A 22,339-nucleotide genomic window follows, 5' to 3' on the forward strand; every position below is an offset into this window, starting at 1 on the left:
CGCATGCATTTTCTTTAGCAGACATTTTTTTTTCTTCAGGTCTAGTTATTTTTAACCTGGCTCAATTCCGGAATTAGATTCACTGCCTGGCAGCATGGCAGTTGTATCAACACACTTGGGAGAAACAGGGGGGAGTGTGCTATAGCTGTGAAAGAAGATATAGGTGGCGAGAGGAGGGAGGGCTTAGGCTAGCATTGCTGCCAAAAGAAATGCTTGTGAAGATAAAGCATTGGCTTCTAACTTTTCATGTGCATTCACAAAGAAGTCTAAGAAATTGCCCTAATGCACACAGCAGCCAGGGAYGTTGTTCACATCAATGAATTGGAAACACACAGCCAGTCCTGGGAATAATAGCGATTTCCTGATTTCATCTCAACTTACCTGATCTAAACAAAGGCATTTTAGATGTTGGTGGTCATTATCATTCTCTGCCACTTGAGGTCACCCCTTTCAAGTGGCACATGAGCAAAGAAGAGATTTAACAGCATAAACAAGATGGTTCAAAGTACAAATAAGGGACCAGGGCCAGTAAAAGAGTCACCAGTAAACATTCAGTAAACAGAGAGGTTTACTGGTGACTTCAGCAGGTGGTGAGCACATTTCATTCCCTCAGCAAAAGAAAAATGGCTAACCTGAGTAACGGGGTTTTCCAGGGCCACCTCTTGGCCTCCTGCTATCCAACTSTCCCACTCTGATAGGAATCGATGAGAAATGTCAAAGCTCAGGGTCTTGTGGGAGGCATTCAGCACTCTGCAGTTTGGTCCCTACGATAGTTCTGGTCCTAACATACTTCAAGGTGGGGGAGTGGTTGTAGGTGGGGGGATTGTTTCGGGATGGTTTGGTTTTGAAGCTTTGATACAGAAACTAGTCTGACACAGAAATTCAGAGACATGAGTAGCAAAGCTGTGACTGTCTAAGGAGCTTAAATATAGCATGGCTTGTAGAGAAAGATAACAGCATTTATTAGTGAGTGACAGTAACAAAAACAGAGATGGGAACACAATCCTTTTGACTTTGAAACASAAAAAGTCATGTTCCAGAGTAAATGGCACTGGGAAGAATTCCTCTTTTGTTTATTGTATCTGGAGAAAGAGATGGTTCATACCTGCAGAGCTGACCCTGCTTGAGCAGGGGGGTTGGACTAGATGATCTCCAGAGGTCCCTTCCAACCTTATCGATTCTATGAAAGAGGTATACTAAGAGTACAAGTGGTAAATCCCTGTATGTCAGACACAGGTAATCTCACCTGTAGAACAGTGAGGTTTTCTATGGCAAGCTAAGATGGAAACTGTAAAAGGCCACAAAATCAACATCCGTGTGGTTAAACTGGGAGGGAAGCAAGGTTTATTGGGAGTTATTTTTATTATATCTGCTGTTGCATTGTAGTTTGAAACAATTGCTTAGCTTTTGGAATTAATTTCTCTTCATGAGGTTTTTATTCTCCTAAAGCATATTTACTTTTCCAGGTTACTATGCTTCTCTGGAAACCAGATCTCCCAAGATAAAACAATCCCTAAACAATCACAGATAAAATCCTACTATACACATATGTTAAGGAATTTTAGAGACGTCACCCAACCAGACTATTCCAACAGATCATAGACACTGAGGACTCAACTGCTACCCAAACTATATTCTGAACTGAAATAGAAGTAATTCCACATGGGGGTGTGATCACCCCCATGCTGAGCAATTTCCCTTGCTGAGTTTATCCCAAACTGGAAGCTCTAAAAAGATAAACCATGAAGATTTTTAAAGTAAATTTAGTTGACTTTTCCTTTTAGGACAACACAGTAATTTAAAGCAATTATCTGAAAGACAGGTGAAGGTTAAAGTTAAAAAAAAAATCATATTAGAAATTCAAGGCTGAAATTTCTCAAACAATCTTAAGTTTGACCCTATCAGCTGAATAATCACTCACCCCCGCTAGCTAAGAGTCCAGATGGGATTAGCACATTTGTAATGATGGTGATGAAATCCTTCTGTTAGCAAACATTCTATGGTTTGCTGGAGCTGATGAAATCCTGATTCTGAAATAAGAAACGCTGAAGAGATGCAACTCCTCTTTACCACTGACCACTACAGTAATCCTGAAGCAAGTTTTTACCAAAATCTTCTGAATTAACCTACTTGAAAATACTGACAGACACTCCCATTCCCTCAGTGCTCAAGCTGGGTGCAAAATCCACCTCATATCAGAAGACTCACTCTCATGGGAGAAGGGGGAAAATTCGTAATGCCAGTGAACAGCTCAGCATCCTATACAGAATTGCCTCAGCGCCCATAAAAAGCTGGCTCTGGACTGGGTCATTGAGCAGGCTGATTGATGTAGAAAAAGAACATGCAAGTTATCACCTGGTTACTTCTACACACAGCAAGACTAAAATCAGGTCATCTAACAACATTAAGCCAGCATAAAGCCAAGGCTTTCCCAGGTTTCTATGCTGATGGGAATGAAGACAGGTTTCTTGTTCAGACCTAACCATTTCTTGCACTCAGCTGCTGGACATGTTCTCCTATAGCATTCTGACTCCTTCCTGCTATCTTCTAGGCCAAAAACTATTTGTGTTACAGAAACAGCCACAGGCTTCCACTCAGAGCAAAGCTGTGTGCTGCATGTATAATTAAAACTAGATCKCTGACAAATGATTATCACCTCCACTTCACAGTGTAGAACTGCAACACAGTCTGTTCAACATCACACAAGGGAACTGGAATAATGCTGGAAACTGGACTCAGATCTTGAACCACAAGTACAGCTTTCTCCTCATTCATACAGCTTTCTGCAGCTCTTACTGCTTGGCTTGTTCCTTCTTTCACCCCAGCTGCTGGGCTTTTCTCACCAACAGTTACACTTTTCTGGTCAGCGGTGTTCATTTCCCATCTCCAGTAATGCATCAACCACAGGGTTCCCTTGGATACCTATGGGAGAGGAATAGGCGTTTCTCTGAACAGGAGTTATCTTATTGCAGTTCATTTAAAGATATATTTGAACCTACTAAAGCAGTCCTAGAAAGCAGTCACTGGCCAAACTTCAAGGATGTGCTTCTCCAACAGATCAGCAAAGCAAAGACTTGCAGCCTTTTTTKGGGGGAAAAAACACAGCTAGTATTAAAGATTTAAATAAGAGAAAGGTCAGCAAGCTCTATGAAGACATTGTCTATGCATGCAGCATCTGACAGCAGGCATCTCCTGACCTTACCTAGCCTGAACTGACTGCTAATGGACATGTATCTGCTGCTGCTGCAGAGCCATCCTGCTCCATTCTCTGCAGGGCTGACTCACTCTGCAGTGCACAATCACAGGCACGCAATCTGCCACACTAGAGAGAAACTATTTATGTGCCAGTAGACGCCACCTCTTTTGAATCAGGCACTCTAGAGCCTGTCCTTTCAYGGTCTGAGACTGCTTGTTCTCCTCTTCCAAACCAACTATAAAGTCAACTATGCTTACCCAGTGGCCATAAACATTTAAGGAAACCATGGTATAATTCTGTCCTAGCAAGAGAGAATTTGACATCAGTGTCTTCCCATCCCCTGGCAGGGACGGTACTCTGCTAGCACAATGCTGGCAGTAAATGAGGGAAAGGGACTGAAAAGTCCATAATTTTCCTAATGCCCTGAGCCACTTGAGAAATTCTCTGAAAACACAGCATCAACAAAGGACTTGAAATGCAAGTTTTCACCTGGGAGTCATCCGTGAAGATCTAGTGTGACCACCAGAGCAAATGTATGGCTAAAGCAACACATTCAGACTGTTAATTTYACTCATAACTCCTTTGCTTTGCTAGTCCTCACTGCAAAGCAATCCTCTCCCTATGCAGGCTTACTCCAGCTTTTGTTTTATGCTCTGTTCTTCTGCCTTGCGTGGGCTTATATAATAAYGAGAAAGGCTTGACATTCTAAGGCATGAAACAAAATGCTTGGTGATARGATTTTGCCTGCATTTGGTTATGTAAATGTCTGTCATGAACCCGAGCCTAGTAACCGCCACTCTTCTGTAAGATGTCACCAAGCTAAAAYGTGATCTTTAGAGGTCCTACAGAGACCTGCCTTTAAATTGCTTTTTTCTTCTGGAAATAATTGCCATCAGCATTTAGCTGCTCTCTTAAATGCAATTTACTCATGTTMTTCTACTGTTCACATTCTTCTAAACTGGCTGAAACCAAGGCTGACAGCAGACTCCCCCTAAAGAACGTAAAAACACATAAACATATTCACAACTTCAGCCAGGTCTCCTCCTATCCTACTACATAATCAAAATACAGTTCTTCTGACTAGCACTGCAAAACAGAATGTAGTACGCTTTCAGGGAAGAGCCTGAAATTCTAATTCACCCATCCCAGCTGCAAGCTTTGCAACAGCTGTAGGAAGACACTCATTGCAAATATCACAGAGAGAATTACACTATAGTTTCCATAAGCGTTTATGACCACTGGGTTAAATAGTTTAGAGCTTGAGACTGCTACTTCTGCTCGAGAGAGATCAAAGTGATTAAAATCAGCAAGCTTTATAAAAACTTTCCTCTGCCCCCATCCGATACTTCAGTAGATATCCATCATTTTCCATATATGAGCTTATGTCTCCATACACCCAGAGTAAACCAGATGGTTTACTACCATCACCACTGCTGAGAGTGCTCTGAAGTCATTCTAAAACATAAGATCTGTAGGGTACTCCCATTGCAAAGGCAAACAGCTGAGAGTCTGTTAAATGAATCCAGGCAGATCAGCTTCTAGAAAACAGAATGAACCAATTGATAAAACTACACCTTCATGGAAGCTGTGATGAAAACTCATACTACAGGACTATTTGCTTATATAACAACCCACCAAATGACCTCTAGTATGGAGACCAGCTACCTAGAAGGTGAATATGCTTCTGCCAGATTGATGCTCCAGCTGTTACTATTCCAATTACATTCCCAGTGCTTTGGGCCACAGTTCTTTACAATGTATGTATTTGAACCATTTTCTGCACAGGTATATACACTAAACATACTGACACAGTCACACCACTGCTACACCTATGTTCTCACRACAACTGACAGTAAAGGGGTTGTGACAGATCATTCCAAAGTCCTCAGCTTAACTTGATCACCAAGGCATCACAAGTACCAGCTGTCCAAGYATAATAGTCAAGAAATGCTCCATTTGTTCTCCAATCACACAATGGTGATACACATGGTGAGCGCTTCCTGAAGCTAGTCTGGAACAAATTCCACGTGCAGGGTTCTTGATGTGGATTTGTTGTACSAGCTCCAGCATTACTTTGTGACATTTAAGTCCAAGAGAAGGTTGCTTCAGCTTTACTTAGCTGTAACAGCAGAACTTCAGCTGGAATTTTCTCAACTTACAAGCTGATTATTTAAAGGGATAAGTTCAAGCATTTTAGAGGTRTCTTTTGCTAGCACTGTGGCTTCTCAACCAGCTAAGTTTCTTTGCCCAGCAAGCAGAAGGACAAGCTGCCCAAAGGACCTCTGGCAGCTTCTGTTCCTTGTCACATGCTGAAGCCTGCACCCTTGCTCCCTGAGCTAGTCTGATCAGAGCACTCTGCCCAGCCTACTACATGGAATTAGCATGTGACACAGAAGARATACTGCTTTGTCAGGTTGTATCTGAGCATCAGTAGCACTGCTACTAGTCACTGACTGCTCCTCACAGGCAGCAGTCAGAAGCACCGTTGTTCTTTGCCCAGGAGAAAGGTCACTTTAGCCTTTAATTAGCACATGGGACTCCACTTCCCTGTGCTCAGTTACTTCAAGCATCTGAATCCTCTTGAGGGAACCTTTCCCCCTTCCTGAGGAGGCAGCAAGAGACTTATCAAATACATTAAATTAAGCCACAGGAGTCTGWTACAGCAATGTAGTGAGGAAGTTTTATTTGGAAACATTGTATAACTTTGTAACCCAACACTGGGTGCACGACTTTGATGCCGGAGCATACGCTTTTACTACTGGAAACACAGGAGTGTTTCTGACAATTGCTGTAATATAACACAAACAATTCTCATACTCCAATACCAGGACACTACAGCAATCTTTAGAATCAAAATTACATCCAAGGAATTCTCTGCACTTACAATTGACCCCACAGTGTAATAATCTACCTATATAAGATTAATATATATAGCATGGGAAATTGAAAATCCTTGCTCCATAGATGTATGAACATGTCAAGTCTTTTATAAATAAACATCCAGTGAAGAGAAAAAATTACATGTCTAGTTCATATTTATACATAAAGTACTAACAGCAAATGGGTGGAAAATTGCACACAGGCCACCCCAAGCCATGCAGGAGGCTTGGAGCAGCCCATCCAATTTAATATTGAAGTACACACAGGACAGACAAGTCACTAACATACATTGCTCATTTACAAGAGATCAACTACCAAATTGGGACAACTGTACACATTGGAGASACCATTTTCATTCTGGAGCTTCTTTTAAATGTGGATTTGTTATATCTCTTTACATCACACTGTGACATTTACTTTGTAGAGAGAATAAGGGCAACAATGAGGCCATAGAGACCCAAAACTTCAGCGAAGATCAAAATCAGGATCATGCCCACAAATAACCGAGGCTGCTGTGCTGTTCCCCGTACACCTGCATCACCCACAATGCCAATGGCAAAACCAGCAGCCAGACCACTGAGGCCGACACTCAAGCCAGCACCCAGATGAAGAAAGCTCCTGTAGGACAGAGATGAGAAAAGTTTCAGTGGCAAGCAACAGGAAACCCAACCTTTTAACTTCAGGCTAGTCAGCTCTTTGCTCTCCTCAGARTAGGGGGGTTAATAATAAGGATTAACATATAAAGGGAGCATCTTCCCTGCAGCAAAAGCTTCCATAACAAGATATGCTCTGCTTGCTTAAGGGTAAGTACTGAAGCTAGCTGTCTCAGAAAGCACACACTTCAAGAATCAGGAGCTATGCAGGATCTTGATCAGCTGATGTCAAATATGCCATGTAAACTAAGCCTGGTTATTGGGCCTACAAGTTTGCACAGCCACCTGGGCCTGCCTGTAGTTGCTTTGGTCAGCACCAGGCTTAGCATGCTGCTGGAGCAGTACTTATTCCAGGTGTCTGGACTACCATTTGCAGTAACAYCTATCCCACTGTGCTGTGTAGCCTATTAACAGCTGTTTGCTTCCCATCTTTAGCAACCTTATCACAGCACATCTGGATAAATTAAGTCYCCCGCACTACAGCACAGGAAGGTTGCACTGACTGACATGAGTGTGTCAGGTTCATGTGAATGGTCTGGTTTTCCAGACTGGGGTACCTGAGGAGCAGTCTATCAGTATTTGACCATCTGGTAACCAAGAAGGAACATTTGAACCTGCTGTTTCTCAGATCAGGGCTGAATATGATTAGGCCAAACATAAGGCTCGTGAGCTACAGCTTGCACCATGATGCAGGTGTCTAGTCTGTTAAACATCTCAGAGGCCTTGTGTTACTCTGACAAGTCTCAAGCTTGTTCCAGCTATTCTCAAAAGSCAAAGGTAGATTAAGTTTCAGACTGCAGCAGGTGTAGAAGCCCTGCATACCTTGAGGATTGGCTTACCAGCATGTAAAGAAGTCAGCAATATTAATTATTCACATGCATCTCCGAGGCAACAGTTGAACTATTTAGACAGTCTGATTAACTCCTTGGAAAGACCTGAATATTCCAAGTCTAGAATCTGGCTCCATGAAACCACCTTAGCTTCCTGTCCTAGGACTGTCCAAACACAAATTATAAACCACTGCACTGCCTCTAGCAATAGAATGTCTGATTTGTTAGCTAACATACATAATTTATTATTTAGATGATACATATAACTTGCTAATATATAAAATACAGTAAACTAGTCAGCATCCCTACAACTGAAACTAAGACACTAGGCAAGACAGTTGAAATCCAGCCCAAACTCTGGAGCCCTGGCTAGAATCATTTAGCAYTTACACTGCACTGCATTGCCAGTCTTGCTTGTGGCCTTGTTAGGTGACACCCACCCATTTGGGAACAACYAAATAGTGATTAAGACAAACTTGAACAAAAACAATAGGCATAGCACAAACTTACTTGAATAGCGTGATAGAGGGTGAGAGGCCATTGGCAATAAGGACTGCCACTACCAGGCCATAGATGGCTATAATACCCGCCATGACAACAGGGATGATTGACTTCATGATCAGCTCAGGCCTCATGACAGACATGGCTGCAATGCCTGTGCCACTCTTTGCTGTTCCATAAGCAGCTCCCAAGGCTGGAAGAGAAAAATCATCATGTTAARCATGTCCCCAAACACTGTATCTTTCATTAGACCGCAGCATTAGAACCATTGAGTAAGCACAGGGGAGAATTGTGCAAGTCTAACTTGTCACTTGACTACTTGATTTTGCTGCCAGGAACACTCCCCTAAAGGATGGGAAGTGATTTGTCCATTTATCTAGATGGAAACTAGATAAGAGGGTGCTCTTCTGGTATCTGTGATAAAACACTTTCTCCAACCTAGTTAGCTTCATGTTAGGGAATGTGCTCCAGTACAGAGATCCATTCTCTATAGGGACCAAGGCTTAGTGTCTAAGYCTGACCTTGTAGAGTTCACGTCCTCAGAAAGTCCACACTGGAGAGGCTCTGTTCAGTGGAATTATGGAGAAAAATGCAGCAGGCACCTTGCTAGTGCAGCAGGATGTAACATGACTGAAAGTTAAGTTTTATAGTCACTGAACTTTAGGCCACTTGGGCCAAGTTGTCTCCCACCAGCATCCTTCAGAAGTCTTTTTATCACAAAGCCTGCCTGGCTCTTGGCTTTGTCTGAGATGAAGTATACAGTTTCAGTTGTATCAAATATACTGAGATAGCAGTGAATGTGTATACTATTGCTGTGCTTCATTCCTTGCTGAAAGGACACTGTTCAGCCAATCTCTCTACTTGTGAGAGATTCAAGTCCAAACAGTTGATAATCCAACTACTGGAACCACAGTTAATGGCAGAGATTATAGCTTAGAAGACTACAACAACCTTGCTCCTAAAGTTCACTGGAGCATATCACCACCCACCCAGATGCATCATCTGAGCACACAGAGACTAAGCCATGAATCCAAAGCCAGGTTTGCAAACTACAACCCAGGCTTATCACCTCTAAGTGAGAGCTGCTGGATTTGAGAGACCTGTATTCCTACCCCACAAGGATCTTCTGCCTTGAAAACTTAAGTTAGTCTCACAAAAGCTTCAATGAATGCTTCATGCTTTGATTCTGAAGTACTTCAGAAGACTCACTGTTCTTTCAAACTTATCCTGGAGTAAGTTAAGAGCCCTATAACTGGACTGTCCCCAGTCAAGCAGATTGGAACTTGGGAATACACTCATAGCCAGTGAAGAGATAATATGGAGGTCAGCAGACATCCAGGACTAGGTACCTGAAACAGCACAACTCAGCTATTTGGAAAGGGAACCTCCTTTTCAGATACCATCAGGGAGACATTCAGAGGTAAGTCCTATTTAACTAGCATGAAACCGTGCTCTTGCCTGCTCTAAAACACAGTTGAGAAGTAGCCAAAGCTAYGAGGATTTCAAGTCACTTTACTATTCAGACACTTGCTACACTCGAGTTTGTTCAATCCACACACACAAAAAGCTTCTGTACTCCCTTCTAAAAGGGAGAGCKGCTTGTTCCACAGTGAAGACTTCCTGTTCCTCTTAGTAGCATCCGAGTGTTGTTGCCCAGAAGAGTTACTGGAAGGTATTCATGGGTTTATGATATATAGTTTCCTGCTTCACATCAGCATCTACAGAGTCTTACTCAAGCAGTCAAGAACCRAATAGTAGTCCTCCTGGCTTTGCACTAAACCTTCAGAAGATTAGTAAAGGCACAGTGCTAACTCAAGTCTCACTGTCAGCAGGAAGTTTAGGTTTAGTTACACTAGCCTGAAGGGAAAGTTTCAATGAACTGCAGATTGATGCTGTACCAGCACAGCTCTGGAATTCCCTGCAGTCTGGTTCTCTTCCAGTCAAAATCCTGATCACCACTGAGGCAGGATGGCCTCAGTTCTAAGTCACACTGAAAAACTCTTCACATCTAAAATAGTCTAGTTTACTACAAAGTCAGAACCAAGAGCTGAACTTGGARATTTAAACTATGCGCCTGGAAACCAGTGCAGTCTTAACCCAGCAAAATCAGTGACAGCAGTGAAGTGCCCCTCCCTTGGGAGGCCTAGGAAGATAGAAAYTACCCTACATCTAACTTGAATTAGGGGCTTTCTCTTCTGGCTGGAGCATCCTTCAGAGACATTAAGTATGCGGAAAAGATTCTGACTACTTCTAGACTGGCCAGAGCATTTCATAGAASTCATTTCTTTTGTCTGGACTCTTGTCCGCAATCCTGTGCGGAGGCTTGTGAGGGAAAGGGAGTTCATTGTTGAAGAYCAGAGCAGTCAGTAGTTCCTCCAAACCTGAAGTTATTTAAACATGTTGCAATTAACATGCCGATCCACACAGAAGCTAGTTTTGTAATATTGCTTACAGAAAGCCAGTCTGCTTAAGGTTTTGGGGAAGGGAAGGGAAGATCAGAGCAAACTTGTGAATTCTCAGCTGATCTAATCTGGGGCACAGGCAAACACTTATACCTTAATTTGTTAAGGTATCTGGACAAGCCTTTAGTCTACACAGACTGTGGCAGCTAGCTGTCACACCTTACAGTTTTATATAGCTCTGAAGAGCTATTACACTACCAGGCCTGAGGGGAGGTGAGGGAAGTCACATGCCCCGTTAAGTACAGCCTCAATAGGGCTTGGCACATCTKCCCCCAGTGAAGTCTTGTATCAGCAACCTGATCAGCAGGCTTACATTGGAGTCTCCTATAGCTGCATCCCTTACAGGACAGCTGGTTCTGTTGTGCTTCACTAACCTCTAAAATGCTCCCTCCATCTTTGGCAATACTACAATACTGTATTCCAGGTGGCAGAGCCTATTTCCATCTCCTACCAGGACACAGCCATCAAATGTCACCGCTCTTCAGCTGTGGGTCACTTAGCACTCAGGTCAGTTGTCATGTACCTCTGGACAACTGTGAGTGTTTAAAAAACAGTACTTCACACATYTGAAGCACAGTACTTCACACATTCTACATTTAGGCTACCTTTGAGTTACAAGATAGGGATATGGCTTCTGAAACCTTCTCAGTGAATACAATTTGAAGACACGTATATGGAAGACAAAAACGGAAAGAGCTGTATTTATTACTACCCACCAAGACTGCAACTGCTGGGTAGTGACTGCATTATCAACAGCCTTAAAGCCAAAGAATTATTTGCACAGATACAGCTTTCTCCAGCCTCAGCTGTTGCAATACATCTATATATGCTTAGTCGAAGAATCAGAGGTTTGTGTTCAGAGCTTGCTATGCATACTCCAGCATTCAGTCCATTAAGAGCAAGTGATTGCTGTATAGAAAACCCACTTAACTGTGGTGAGAAACAGGAGCAGTGTATGATACAGGAGAGATTTCCAGAACACTAATAAACAGTATTTCCTTGCAGTAGCAAATGATTTAGTAATAAAAGCCAAGCTTTCCGTTTACATATTTTGTGTTACTGTCATAGAAGTCTGAAACACTACATCTTGGATAAGAACTCACATCTGGAAGCTTGATTAATCCAGTATCAAATGGGCTATCCTATACAGTAAGAAGCAAGCTTCCCTTGAACCAAACAGCAGATATCAATTCACCTAAAGATCTGTGAGGCTTTGTTCTGTTGAGTTCTCCAACAGTTTAAGTTGTATCCAGGTCAAATACACTGCTTGCTTTGCCACGCCAAAAGCTTTGGCATTTTCAAAGAAACAAGCTTCTTCCCACTGATATTCTAAAGACTTTCCTGCCAACAAGTTTAACAGGAAGACAGCTATACCTCAGATTACAGTAAGAATCCACATGGATAACTCATAAATAAAACCCTGCTGCTGTGTACATTTGCATCACCAGGTAAAAAATTGCCCCATCAGCAGAATATTTGGAGCCTATGCAAATTCAAATCACTGACTGAATACTTTAGCTAGGCCCCCACTGGTAACTGTTGAGAGTAAACAGATAAGCCACTCTACAAGAAGTTACATGCTTTTCAGTTCTTCGGTGAGTCCCCTTCTGTAGGATTACAGAAGAATAAAAACATACTGTCCCTAACTTCAGAGGGTATGGAGGCTTCAGGTAAGCCTAGCACTTTTAGGTTACAGAATTAACAAAAATCAGTCATCAAGGCTAACACAGGCAATTTGCTCTCATTCAGCAAATCTGAAAACCAAGTCTGCCARTTCCTCATGGTTATGCTGTACAAGTGGTGGTCTAAAAAAGTTACTAGATAGCTGTTCAAGCAGCTCAAAACCACTGACTTAAAGGTACTCTAGTTTGCAAAAGGGTTGGATTCAGATGCTGTGTTGCAAAGTGTGATAAGGACTGTACATTACACCAGAGTGCAGGCTTGCTCTTAAGCCAGCAAGGCAGCATACAGGTCCATGAACATGGAAGCTGAGTCCATTAGTTTGCTATTCATCTTTATCGTACAAACCGCCCTGCAAATTTAAAGGTGACCCATTTCTCATACTGGGTGGACCACTGTTCCAGAAGCTGACTAGCAGAGCAGTTATTTCAACCTGCTGCAGGAGTCATTTTCATCTAGTTGGCCAAAAAGAGCCCATACCACCAGCAGAAGTCACTTGCAGGTAAGATGTCTCACTTCTGAAGCATAGCAAAGCCAGTCATCTGACAGCACATCCAACAGACTCACTTGGCCACACAAGTTTCACTTCTTGAAGGAAGTATAGCAACCTCAACRGGTTACACCTCATTTTGTGATGACAGCTGAACAGGTGGAAGCATGCACTTCTGAAGCCAGATGTCTCAAGTATCACTGATCAGAATGAAGTCTTTTTTTTAGGCTTGCAACCACTGGTTGAAGCTAGTCYGACTCAGGACAGATGGAACAGACTAGTCTTAGGAAGAAAAAGCAAGCATGATCAGAGATCCTGAGGCAGCTGGTGTTCATCTTTGCTGCTGCCCTGAATGCTCCCAGAGCACCTGCAAACTGTGTAGTCTACAGTGACTTCAGGGTGAGACACAGGAGTCTTATTAGGCATACTTGCAAGTCAGCCACAGTACAAGCAGCAGCATAAATTGTCTGCTTCAGCCAGGTTTTGCAGAGCCAATGGTTAAGACTGTTTCTATTCATTTTTATGCTGAATATGGATTTCAGATGTTCCAAACACCRGTATTTACTGAGTGGAAAGGATGCCCTTATTTAGATGTCTTCCCTTAGTTTATCTAAGCTGTAGAAACATTGCTTACCTGACTCACTTCTGTTACAACACTTTTGTCTTGAGTCCATATTTTACCTGCTTGCAGTAAAAGATGGTTTATGCTAGTCTCTACTTCAGAGTTTAGCAGTTCCAAGTTCTGATAATCAAGTTTCTTCCTGTGCAACTATTCCTGCTCATACCACACTGCCTTTGAAGTATTCTCTAGTGATTCTGGAACAGAAGATGGCATCTTAAGTTGCACTTTACTCTGCAGCTTCATTTCCCCCCCCCCACAAGTTACAGCTAAGGAATCTACAGGCTTCTCTTTGGATGATATGTATAGGTTGGTCTTGAGAAGTCAGCAGCTCCCTTCCCCTTGGGGAGACTCAAGGGACAGCAACATTTCAGGAAGCATAAGCATAATTTGCCTTCAAGTTGTTTATAGAAAYGGTATCTTCCAGAATCAGACTGTGCAGGGTTCAGTCAGCTGCATTAAGCTAGATATTCTGAGCTAGCAAGTTCACCACGGAGGTCACTTAACTAACCAGCTGCTGCARTATCTGTGGCCCTAGCTGACACTAAAAAGCTTATTTTATATGCTCTGCAGCAACAATGAGAAGTAGGACATAGAACTAGTTTTAAAACTGTTGGCTAAAATTCTCTTCATTAGCAATCTTCCAGATGCTTGACGCTGTAACAGTATGAAAGGCACTGAATGTCAGGAGCCCCCCACTCAACAGGGTGTCAAAATCAAACTAACACCAAAGTCAACAGCAGTGTAAGCCTGAGACACCATGCTTTTCTATGAAAAGCATCAGCAAGCACCAAATCAGACAGCTTTGCCCAATACCATGTTTTTCCATTTCTGACATGCAGAAGTCACATGGAAACACTTGTATAACTTGATCACTCAACAGCATCTGACACTGAGCCAATAACATGTTTTACATATAGGAAATAAAGGAACCTTAGCTATCAGAACAGGTTGTAATCACCAAATGAGTAAGCAGGTTTGAAGATAGCCAAGGTCACAGGAGCCTGCTGTAGTCTTTCTAGATGCCATCAGTACTAGCTGACCAGAACAAGTTTTGCTATCTGTTTACTATCAGCAGTTAATGTTCAAACACCAAACAGAACTGCATAAAGTTGCTTGTTTTCACATCAAACTAGCCTTGACAGTATAGAACTTGAACATGTTTACTAGAAACAGGTCTCTGAAATACAAGCTCCACAAGAATCTGATCTTTAGATACAGCATGAATCAGACATGATTACTGCACTAATTAACACTGATCTAGGACTCTTTTGGCAGTTTTACACTGCTTATCCAGGCTGATTTTTAAGCTCCTTGATTCTAAATCAGTTTGCTTTAACAATTAATGTTCAATTAACAATCAGAACACGYTGTAGTGCTGCATCCCAATCGGGAAAGCTGTATGGCACTGCAAATGTTAGCTGATCGTATACTGACACCTCTGCAGCACTACCTTAAAAATATTGAGATATTTAATTAGACAAGTAGTTCAGCAGCATTCACAATCAAGACAATAATTTTGAGTTAGCAATATCTATTTAGATTTGGCAGGTGACTATTCTTCATCATGTGTATTAGTGCCCTAAGAATCTAACTTGATGGATCACATCTGCTAGTATTACAATCATCTGTCACCAAGACTCCATATCAAGAACCAGTCACATACCAATAGCAATGACAGTTACCATCATTCATCAGTACAGCAGATCAACTCATTTTGAGTGCTTACCTAATTCAAAGCCTCCTTGTTTTATCTGCAATCCCACAATAMAACATGAAACCTACAGTATCTAGGAAACACTTCAGTCTTACTTTAGAGATGCCAAGTAATGCTTTGAATTCTTACTAAAATGCCAACTCAACTTTATATCCCTCACTGTGAGGCTTTCAGAGAAAGACTGAGTTGTATGGCCTTTTAAACATTTTAATGTCTACGTTTTGCTCCCAAGTTCAATTTTGCACAAATAACTGCAGAAATACTGAACTTTAAGGAAGTTAAGACCTCAATTACTGGTATTGCAAAAGACAAGAATCTGCCAACTCAATTTCTTTTCATTTCCCAAAAATGTAMTGATGTCTTAGCCTATTACTCCATCATCATCACTGATCAAGTGGCTTCTAAGTCAATAGTTTTGTAGACTATGGTAACTTCTTGAAAATAGTATGTCAGTAACGCTGTAGAAACTCCCCACTTATCCAGCWTAAGTACACTGCTTGAACTCCAAGACAGTAGGCCACTAATTACCTCAACATARAATGCCTTCATCCCGCTAATTGGCACAAACTGATCAAGAGCATACACAGTAAAATCAGGTCTTTCCATTCTAAGGTRGAAGCTAGGAAACATGTGAAACTGCTAGGCAGTCAACTTTGCCAACACCAGCAAGTCTAGATAGCTTCCCTACAAGTGCTGTTTCTAATCCAAAATACTAATCAAACAAGAGTAGCTCCTGTAACTCTACCTTTAGAGACCTAGCTACCACCTCAGAGGCTACTTCAACATGATCAGTGAGGCCAAGGACACTAACAGCCATGTGCAAYTCAAGTTGTAGCTGCTTCAGAACTCTCATTTAATTCCTAATTAAGGAACCAAAATGAGGTAACAGATGAACAGACAACAGGTCAGTGTATGTGTGTGCATGTAAATGAATGGGTTAACTTTTCCTCTTTTGAAGAGACTTGAGTTCCTCCTACTTACTGTAGTATCTATACTTCAAAGAAGTGAACCCATCCAAGCCACTGTTGGATGGATGGTCATTGCATGTGATCCATGAGGCAACWCTCATGCTCAGCAGTAACAGTAACATTTAGTGAAGGCTTTACTCAGGCTACAAGAGAGTCTTAGACTAAGGATCATATAATAGTCTTTCTGGTGTACAACAGGATTTATGAACATTTGCATAAACATTCTTCYGCAGGAAGAGTGATACTGCTCAACAACCCAATTCACTCCAAGTTTAACCAAACAATGACTTAAGATGCAGATGAAYTGCCACCATAGAAGTTTCATTTTCTGATATTTGGTGCAGCTCCCATTTTAAAAAGAGACTGTCAGAAACTATCTGTTCTTTTTAGTGACATTAAGCTCTCTAAAACTAGTCTTACTCCTAAAAGGAACTGGCATATTTAAGTCTTACTGCTCAGGTGCACAAGACCACTTCCTAGTGGGACTGAAAGCATTCATATGTTTTCATTTTAAAAATAGCTGTTGCCCTATTTATGGGGGGGAAAGCTACATCCAGCCCAAATAGTGCAGAASCAGATCAACTCTATCTTCTTGGAGAAGCTGGAAAGACTAGGTGACTTGATCTTATAGAAGACTGGCGCAGATTCACCATCAAAAAYTGCTAAGTGAAAGCACTGAGGAAATTCCTGAAGGTCACACACAGCAGCAGATATTAAAACTCATCATAACATGTACAACATTATGAGAGCAAGGCCTTTAGGTTATGTGTTTTTGACATTGAGGATGGCCACGTAGTATCTGACAAGTTAGATCTGAAAGCACAGCTAATTCAGCGTTAATAAGCACACGGCAGACAGTTATCAGCCACTGTATTACACAGTTATCTGAAGGGCAACGGGGAGACCACTGACCAAACTGTACCAGTTTAGCCCTTCTTCCTTGAAAGCAGCCTTCAGTCTCCAGTGCAGAGAACGGCCTTCCCTGAAGGCGGTGATCCTTCCAGGGGGAGGCTGCTGCCGTCTAGGCAGCCACTGGTACCATGGAGCCGTCCGGCACCGTCACTGCAGGCGGTTTTTCACGCCCGCTGGAAGGACCCCTGCGACGGCCACGCTCTGGGGCGCCGGCGCGCCGCCGCAGTCACGTGACCGCCGGGGCCCCCTCCGCGGTGACGTCACCCCCGCGCCCCTCACCGGCTCCCGAGCGCCCGCGGTAGCCCGGATGCAGCGGCCGGGAGCGCCGGCGGGCAGGAGGCCGAGAGAGCCGAGGCGCCCGGCGGAGGGGGCGGGATGGAGCGGAGCCGGCTCGGCGGGTGGCAGGCAGCCTCAGCCGCCCGCTCGCCCCCGCAGACCGAGCGCGGGCTCAGAGGGTACCGGCTCACCGGGGCTCACACGCTCGGGGYGGGGGCGCAGGGGAGAACAACGCCGCGGGAGCGGCTGCGGTGGGAGCCCCGCACGGCCCCACGGCGGGGCAGGCCCCGCGCCTCGCTCCCAGCCCCAGAGGAAGCCCCCGCCTCGCCTGCAGGCGCCTTCAGCCAAGGAGGTGGGACCGCTTCTGGCTTCTCCACCCCCAGCGCTCTGACGGAGGACACCCACAGCCAGGCCAGCCACCAGGCTCCGCTGAGCAAGGCTTTCTAGGCAATTCCTTCGCCAACACCCCCACATCCCCAGCGGCTGCCACTACCGGCCCCCCTCGTTCAGGGGGGAAAAAGGGGAACCCCTTCTCCCTCCCCAAAGCCCCTCCGCGGACGAGCCTCCGCGCTAACGCAGCGCGGAAACCCAGGCAGTGCTCGCTCCTCCCCGCGCCCGCCGCCACCTTCCCCCACCCGACCCGACAGGGAGCCGGCAAGCCGAAAATCCCTCCGCTGGCGGGCGAGGGACACCTGCCCCTAGCATGGCGGAGGCCAGGGCACAGCTCCCCTCGCCGGCGCCAAGGCAGCCGTTCCGCCCCCCGGGGATACGGCTCGGTAGGAAAGGTTTCTCACCGCTGAAGACCATAGCAGCTGAAGCGCCCATCACGGCGAAGAAGGAGGCGTACTCGGGGGTGCTGCCCGACGACATGGCTCTGAGGTGCTGGGCTAAGGGGGTGGGGGAAGAGGGGACGGGAGCTGTGTGCTACGCGCAGCTGGAGGAAGCTGAGAACACAAAAAAATAAAAACAAGCACCAAAAAAAAAAGGAAGGGGAGAAGAAAACCCTCCGCCGCCTGCCTCGGGGCTCCGGGTCCTCCTCAGGCAGGGCTCGGCGACAAAATGGCGGAAGCCGAGGTGGGAAGAGGGGGAGGGAGGAGAGGGAGACGGGGTGGAGGCCGGTACTGGGCAGGGGGGAGGGGGGGCCGGCCCCAAGCAGGGTGGTGGAGGGGGGTGGTAGCACTTCTGAGCTCGTTCCCGGCTGAAGTGAGCTACCAGCTCGGGCGCTGCGCTCTAAATACCCAGCCACCGCAAGACAAAATGGCGGCGACCAGGCGGTCACGTGATTCTCCCCGCCCCCGCCCGGCGCCCTTCCGTCCCTCCCTCCGGGACGCTACCATGCACGGGCAGCTGGTGGGGGGGACAAGAGCCAAACGCSCCCGCGCCCGCAGCCACAATTGCCCACTCCTACAAAGACTGTTATCCACGATAGTGAACTGAGCGCGTGCCCTCCTTGCACGTGCCCACTGCGGCGCGCGGAGCGCTCGGCCGCGCTGGCTTCCTCCCCTCCCCTCGCTGAGGTGGTTCAGTMGCCTGCCTCCGGGGCCGGCCGTAGCGTCGGCCCTGCAAGCGTGATTCAGCGTTCATTAGCATAAAGAGGCGTGGCCTCGGCGCGGCCCCGCCCCGGCGGTGGCCCCACCTCTCGGCGCCGCTGTCGGGGGCGGGGGGGAGAGGGGGCGGCCGCGGCGGCGCCCGCTCCGCGCCGTGGGCCGCGGGCCGTGAGCCGTGGCCTGCGTGCCCTGCGCTCCACCTCCGCCTCGCGCTTTCCCCGTGGCAGGGTGCGCGGGCTAATCACCGCCCCTCGCCTCGGCAGACGGCATAACCTGTCCGCAAATTCGCTCCGAGGCCGAAACGCCTCGCACCTGCCTTACGGCCGCCTGCCCTGGCAGCGCGGCTCCTGCTGTTCCTTCGGCTCAGTGTGCTCAAGGAGAAAAGAACATTATTTCTGGGTGGGGGGCATTTACTGACAGTTTGATCTGCCTTTTTTTTTTTTTGCTACTGCTGCTGCAAATCCTGCTGATCCTGCAACGCCTTTAAACATCACAACGCTTAATGAATTCAAGGCCATCCACTTTTGTCACTGTTGCCACTTTTGTGGACACCTCAACCTCATCAGACCTTACAGGGCAGATGAGAATAGAGCTGAAATCCTTCCTTGCAAATTCCCTGACTTCTGGCTGAGCAAAAAATCACAAATCCCCCTTTGCTCTTAGCTCTTCAGAGCCTATAACAGAYGATTCGGTACCTCCAGCGGCAGCAGAAAGCCCTGGTACTCCCAACGTGGGTTTTCACCCAACACAGGTTTTCCAGCCTGAGGATAGGCCAGGTGAAGAACGAGGCAGCTGAGGGTACTCTATGGGTTGTAGCTGGTCAGCTTCGCAGTGAAGCAAAGGACATGGTGTCAACCCCAAGAAGGACAACAGCTCTTGAGGAGGGGAAAGCAGGATGGTGAAGACCTCTTTGATGTCCATAGGAAGCCAACAGCAAGGTTCAAAGGTAGCTTTGAAGATAGCTGTGGACAGGGACATACAGTGCTAATCATCAAAACAAGCCCCCTGCCGTGTCCTGGCCCGTGATAAGGGTATGAGTGTGTTCCCAGAGCAAGGGGATGCATAGTTTTGCATGGCCACCAACCCCTCCTGATCAGGAGCAGACTGTGGTGGATGGCTTGCCCGTCCCGGCTTGGCTGCTGCTGTGTTACCGGCCCAGACCTTCAGCTGTGCTCAAAATGACTGGAGAGCAGGAAGAGYAATGGGAGGCAGGGAGAAATGCAGTTGGAAGGCTCCTTCTTATACCTGTCCAAATCAGCACTTGCAGTTTTGGGATGCTGAAGGCTTGGGTTGGCATTAAATAAAGTTGATACATCAAATTGCAAAGAGGAGGTGCCCAAAATGCCTTTTCTCATCTGGGGTTGCAAGGAAGGAACGAGAGGGCAAAAATATTTCAACCCATGTTTTCTCCAGTGTCTTGTAAAAGTTTAAACTTTGGGGGTTAGGTGTAGCTCAGTTGGTTAGAGCTTGGTGCTAATAATGCCAAGGTCACGGGTTTGATCCCTGTATGGGCCACTCACTTGAGGGTTGGACTAGATGATCTGCAGCGGTCCCTTCCAACCTCACCAATTCTATGATTCTATGGGTTTTTTTTTTGCTATAAAGCGATTWAACTAGTAATACTAAATCAATGAAATGTAGCTGAAATGGAAATGCAAGGTTTTTTGTCATAATCAAATGAATTCGMAATGTTTTTATAGATACAAACTGCCTGTTTCCTTGGAATTTTTTGGTTTATGAAGCTTTTTGCGATTCTGCCTGTTCAAGTCAGGAAAAAGAAAGAACTGAAAGCCTTGACAAGACCTGGAAATGGTTTGCCAATGAATGCAATAATAAAAATAGCTGCTCTTGTTGCCCTCTCCTTTTTATTGGAGTGATAGCTGTGGATTGCAAGCCCCTTGGCACACATCGTTTTGCTTCATCCTCTGCTAAGTACAAAGGGGCTTTTGACCACGGTAATAAATCTGAGCAAAGGGTGAACTATTTTTGTTCTCGCTTTCCTCCAAGCTTCAACCRCAGGCAGTGGCAAGGCTGGATAACTTCAGCCTGAGGCCTGTGCATCCTTACCCAGGGCAGCTGCTGGCGCCATCCCAGGGATGCAACACCGAGCCCAGGGGATCTGACCTGTTCTCCAGCTGCTGTAGCTCCTGTTCAACTTCCTGAGCCTGGCACCAGCCCGGGTTGCTGGAGACCTCTTCCCTGCAGAGAACGATGCATGGGGAGGTTCATTAAACAACCCAAAGGGGCAATGAGTGTGGCTCAGGCATGAATGAGGAAGGATGYGCTGGGCAGCCTGGGAGAGGGGAAACACAGTGTTTTTTCTCTTTTGGGACTCACCAGTTTGTCTCTCTGCACCTGGATTAGATTTGGGCACCTGGAGAACCTGGCGCTGGGACCCAGGGCTGTGGAGCAGCTGGATGCAGTGGCTAAGGAACACTGCAGCMGGTAGGGAGTAGGGAGATGCAGCCTGCTGGCTGGTGCAACCYGAGGCCGCTCTGTGCCCTCTTCTCCTCTCTGGCCCTTTGCCCATCTGGTCCCTTCAGGTGGAGGTTGCAGGGGAGACTTGCTCTTTCTGAGGCCTCCTGGGGCTACGGGAATGTGCGTGGATGCGTTAYGGCGGGTTGACAAGGGCGTTGGGCCATGGGACCATGACAGCCCCTCTCACAGTAGCCCAGGTTGCCCCTAGAAAGAGAAACCCCACTTTTTGGATACCTTTCCCCTCTTCTTCTGGCACCTTTCTTCACCAAGAGGTCATTTCAGCTGCAAAAGTGCCAGTATGGTGGGGAGAAGAGCCACATGGGGCCATGGGCTCCAGGGCAATGCCAGAAGAAGTAGGGCTGCTCCAGAACAGGATGTGCCACTTCTACCTCAGCTATTCGAGTTTTCTCCCAAAGCCAGTTGTGCTGGCCACAGGTCAGACTGGTTCCTCTTCATTTGCTTCAAGCTCCCTGAAAAATGTGCCCAGRCAGGAGGAAGTTTGGAGTCTTGCTGCTGGGCCTAGACATGAAGGCCTCCTYCTGTCCTTGCAGCAGCACAAGCTCCCCGAACGCCCACTGTAGGGCCGTGCTGGATCGAAGGGGGCGAGGGCAAGGCCATGCAGTCCCCTGCGCTGGTGCCTCCTGCCTCCAGGGCCATCCAAGAGCTGTGAGCAGGATCCCAGGAGAGGAGCAGGCAGTGAGCTGYGGTGAGAGCCCTGCGAAGGGTGCTGCACCACTGAACCTTGCACGGCAGCTTTTGCAGTCCCCTCCAACGCCGATTCCTCCTGGTGCCAGGCGGGGAGGGGGGATGATACCTCCTCAGGGCCACTGGAGTTGCCTTCACACATTCGAGTGCAAATATGGTACTATTTTGTGTATACACGGGGCGAAGGCCTGGGCGCTGCAATGGGACCACCTTCCYAGCAGTGCCTGGGTTGCAGGAGCCCCATTCTCCTCTGCTCACCCCACGTGGTGGGATGCACTGTACGGCCACCCTCGACCACCCATGGCTGATGGTGGGATGTCCCACCAGCAGTGCTCCTGCCTGCTGAGCCCCACCGGTTCCCCCAGCTGCTGTCACGATGGGTAGAGCTGAGGAGGACATGAAAAAGCACAAAACCTACATGGGGC

General features: G+C 46.2%; 1 protein-coding gene and 2 long non-coding RNA genes across 3 annotated transcripts; 1 reads left to right on the plus strand and 2 right to left on the minus strand.

Moving 5' to 3' along the window:
- Window positions 1-938: 938 nt before the first annotated feature.
- LOC146594714 (uncharacterized) lies at window positions 939-4,304 on the minus strand. Its single transcript, XR_014896117.1, has 2 exons — window positions 3,000-4,304; window positions 939-2,922 (listed from the first exon to the last, which is right to left on the minus strand). It is a non-coding gene; the product is annotated as an uncharacterized LOC146594714 (long non-coding RNA).
- A 1,558-nt stretch (window positions 4,305-5,862) lies between these two features.
- Window positions 5,863-18,063, minus strand: ATP6V0C (ATPase H+ transporting V0 subunit c). The gene is made up of 3 exons (XM_085307003.1): window positions 17,979-18,063; window positions 8,070-8,253; window positions 5,863-6,694 (listed from the first exon to the last, which is right to left on the minus strand). The coding sequence occupies exons 1-3, from the start codon at window positions 18,052-18,054 to the stop codon at window positions 6,490-6,492; spliced, it is 465 nt and encodes a 154-aa protein (XP_085163129.1). The 5' UTR covers window positions 18,055-18,063; the 3' UTR covers window positions 5,863-6,489.
- LOC146594716 (uncharacterized) lies at window positions 17,975-20,584 on the plus strand. Its single transcript, XR_014896116.1, has 2 exons — window positions 17,975-18,063; window positions 20,432-20,584. It is a non-coding gene; the product is annotated as an uncharacterized LOC146594716 (long non-coding RNA).
- The last annotated feature ends 1,755 nt before the right edge of the window (window positions 20,585-22,339 follow it).

Source organism: Rhea americana, unplaced genomic scaffold, assembly GCF_003343005.1.
Source record: "Rhea americana isolate MKP2758 unplaced genomic scaffold, rheAme1 scaffold_250, whole genome shotgun sequence".
NCBI lineage: Eukaryota > Metazoa > Chordata > Aves > Rheiformes > Rheidae > Rhea > Rhea americana.

What these genes read in the sequence shown, in the direction of transcription:
- ATP6V0C (XM_085307003.1), bottom strand. Translation starts at nt 18,054, where the DNA reads ATGTCGTCGGGCAGCACCCCCGAGTACGCCTCCTTCTTCGCCGTGATG. An exon ending in AGCTGCTATGGTCTTCAGCG is followed by an intron (nt 8,254 to 17,978) that starts GTGAGAAACCTT and finishes TTTCTCTTCCAG; the next exon opens with CCTTGGGAGCTGCTTATGGA. An exon ending in CCCTCTATCACGCTATTCAA is followed by an intron (nt 6,695 to 8,069) that starts GTAAGTTTGTGC and finishes TCTGTCCTACAG; the next exon opens with GAGCTTTCTTCATCTGGGTG.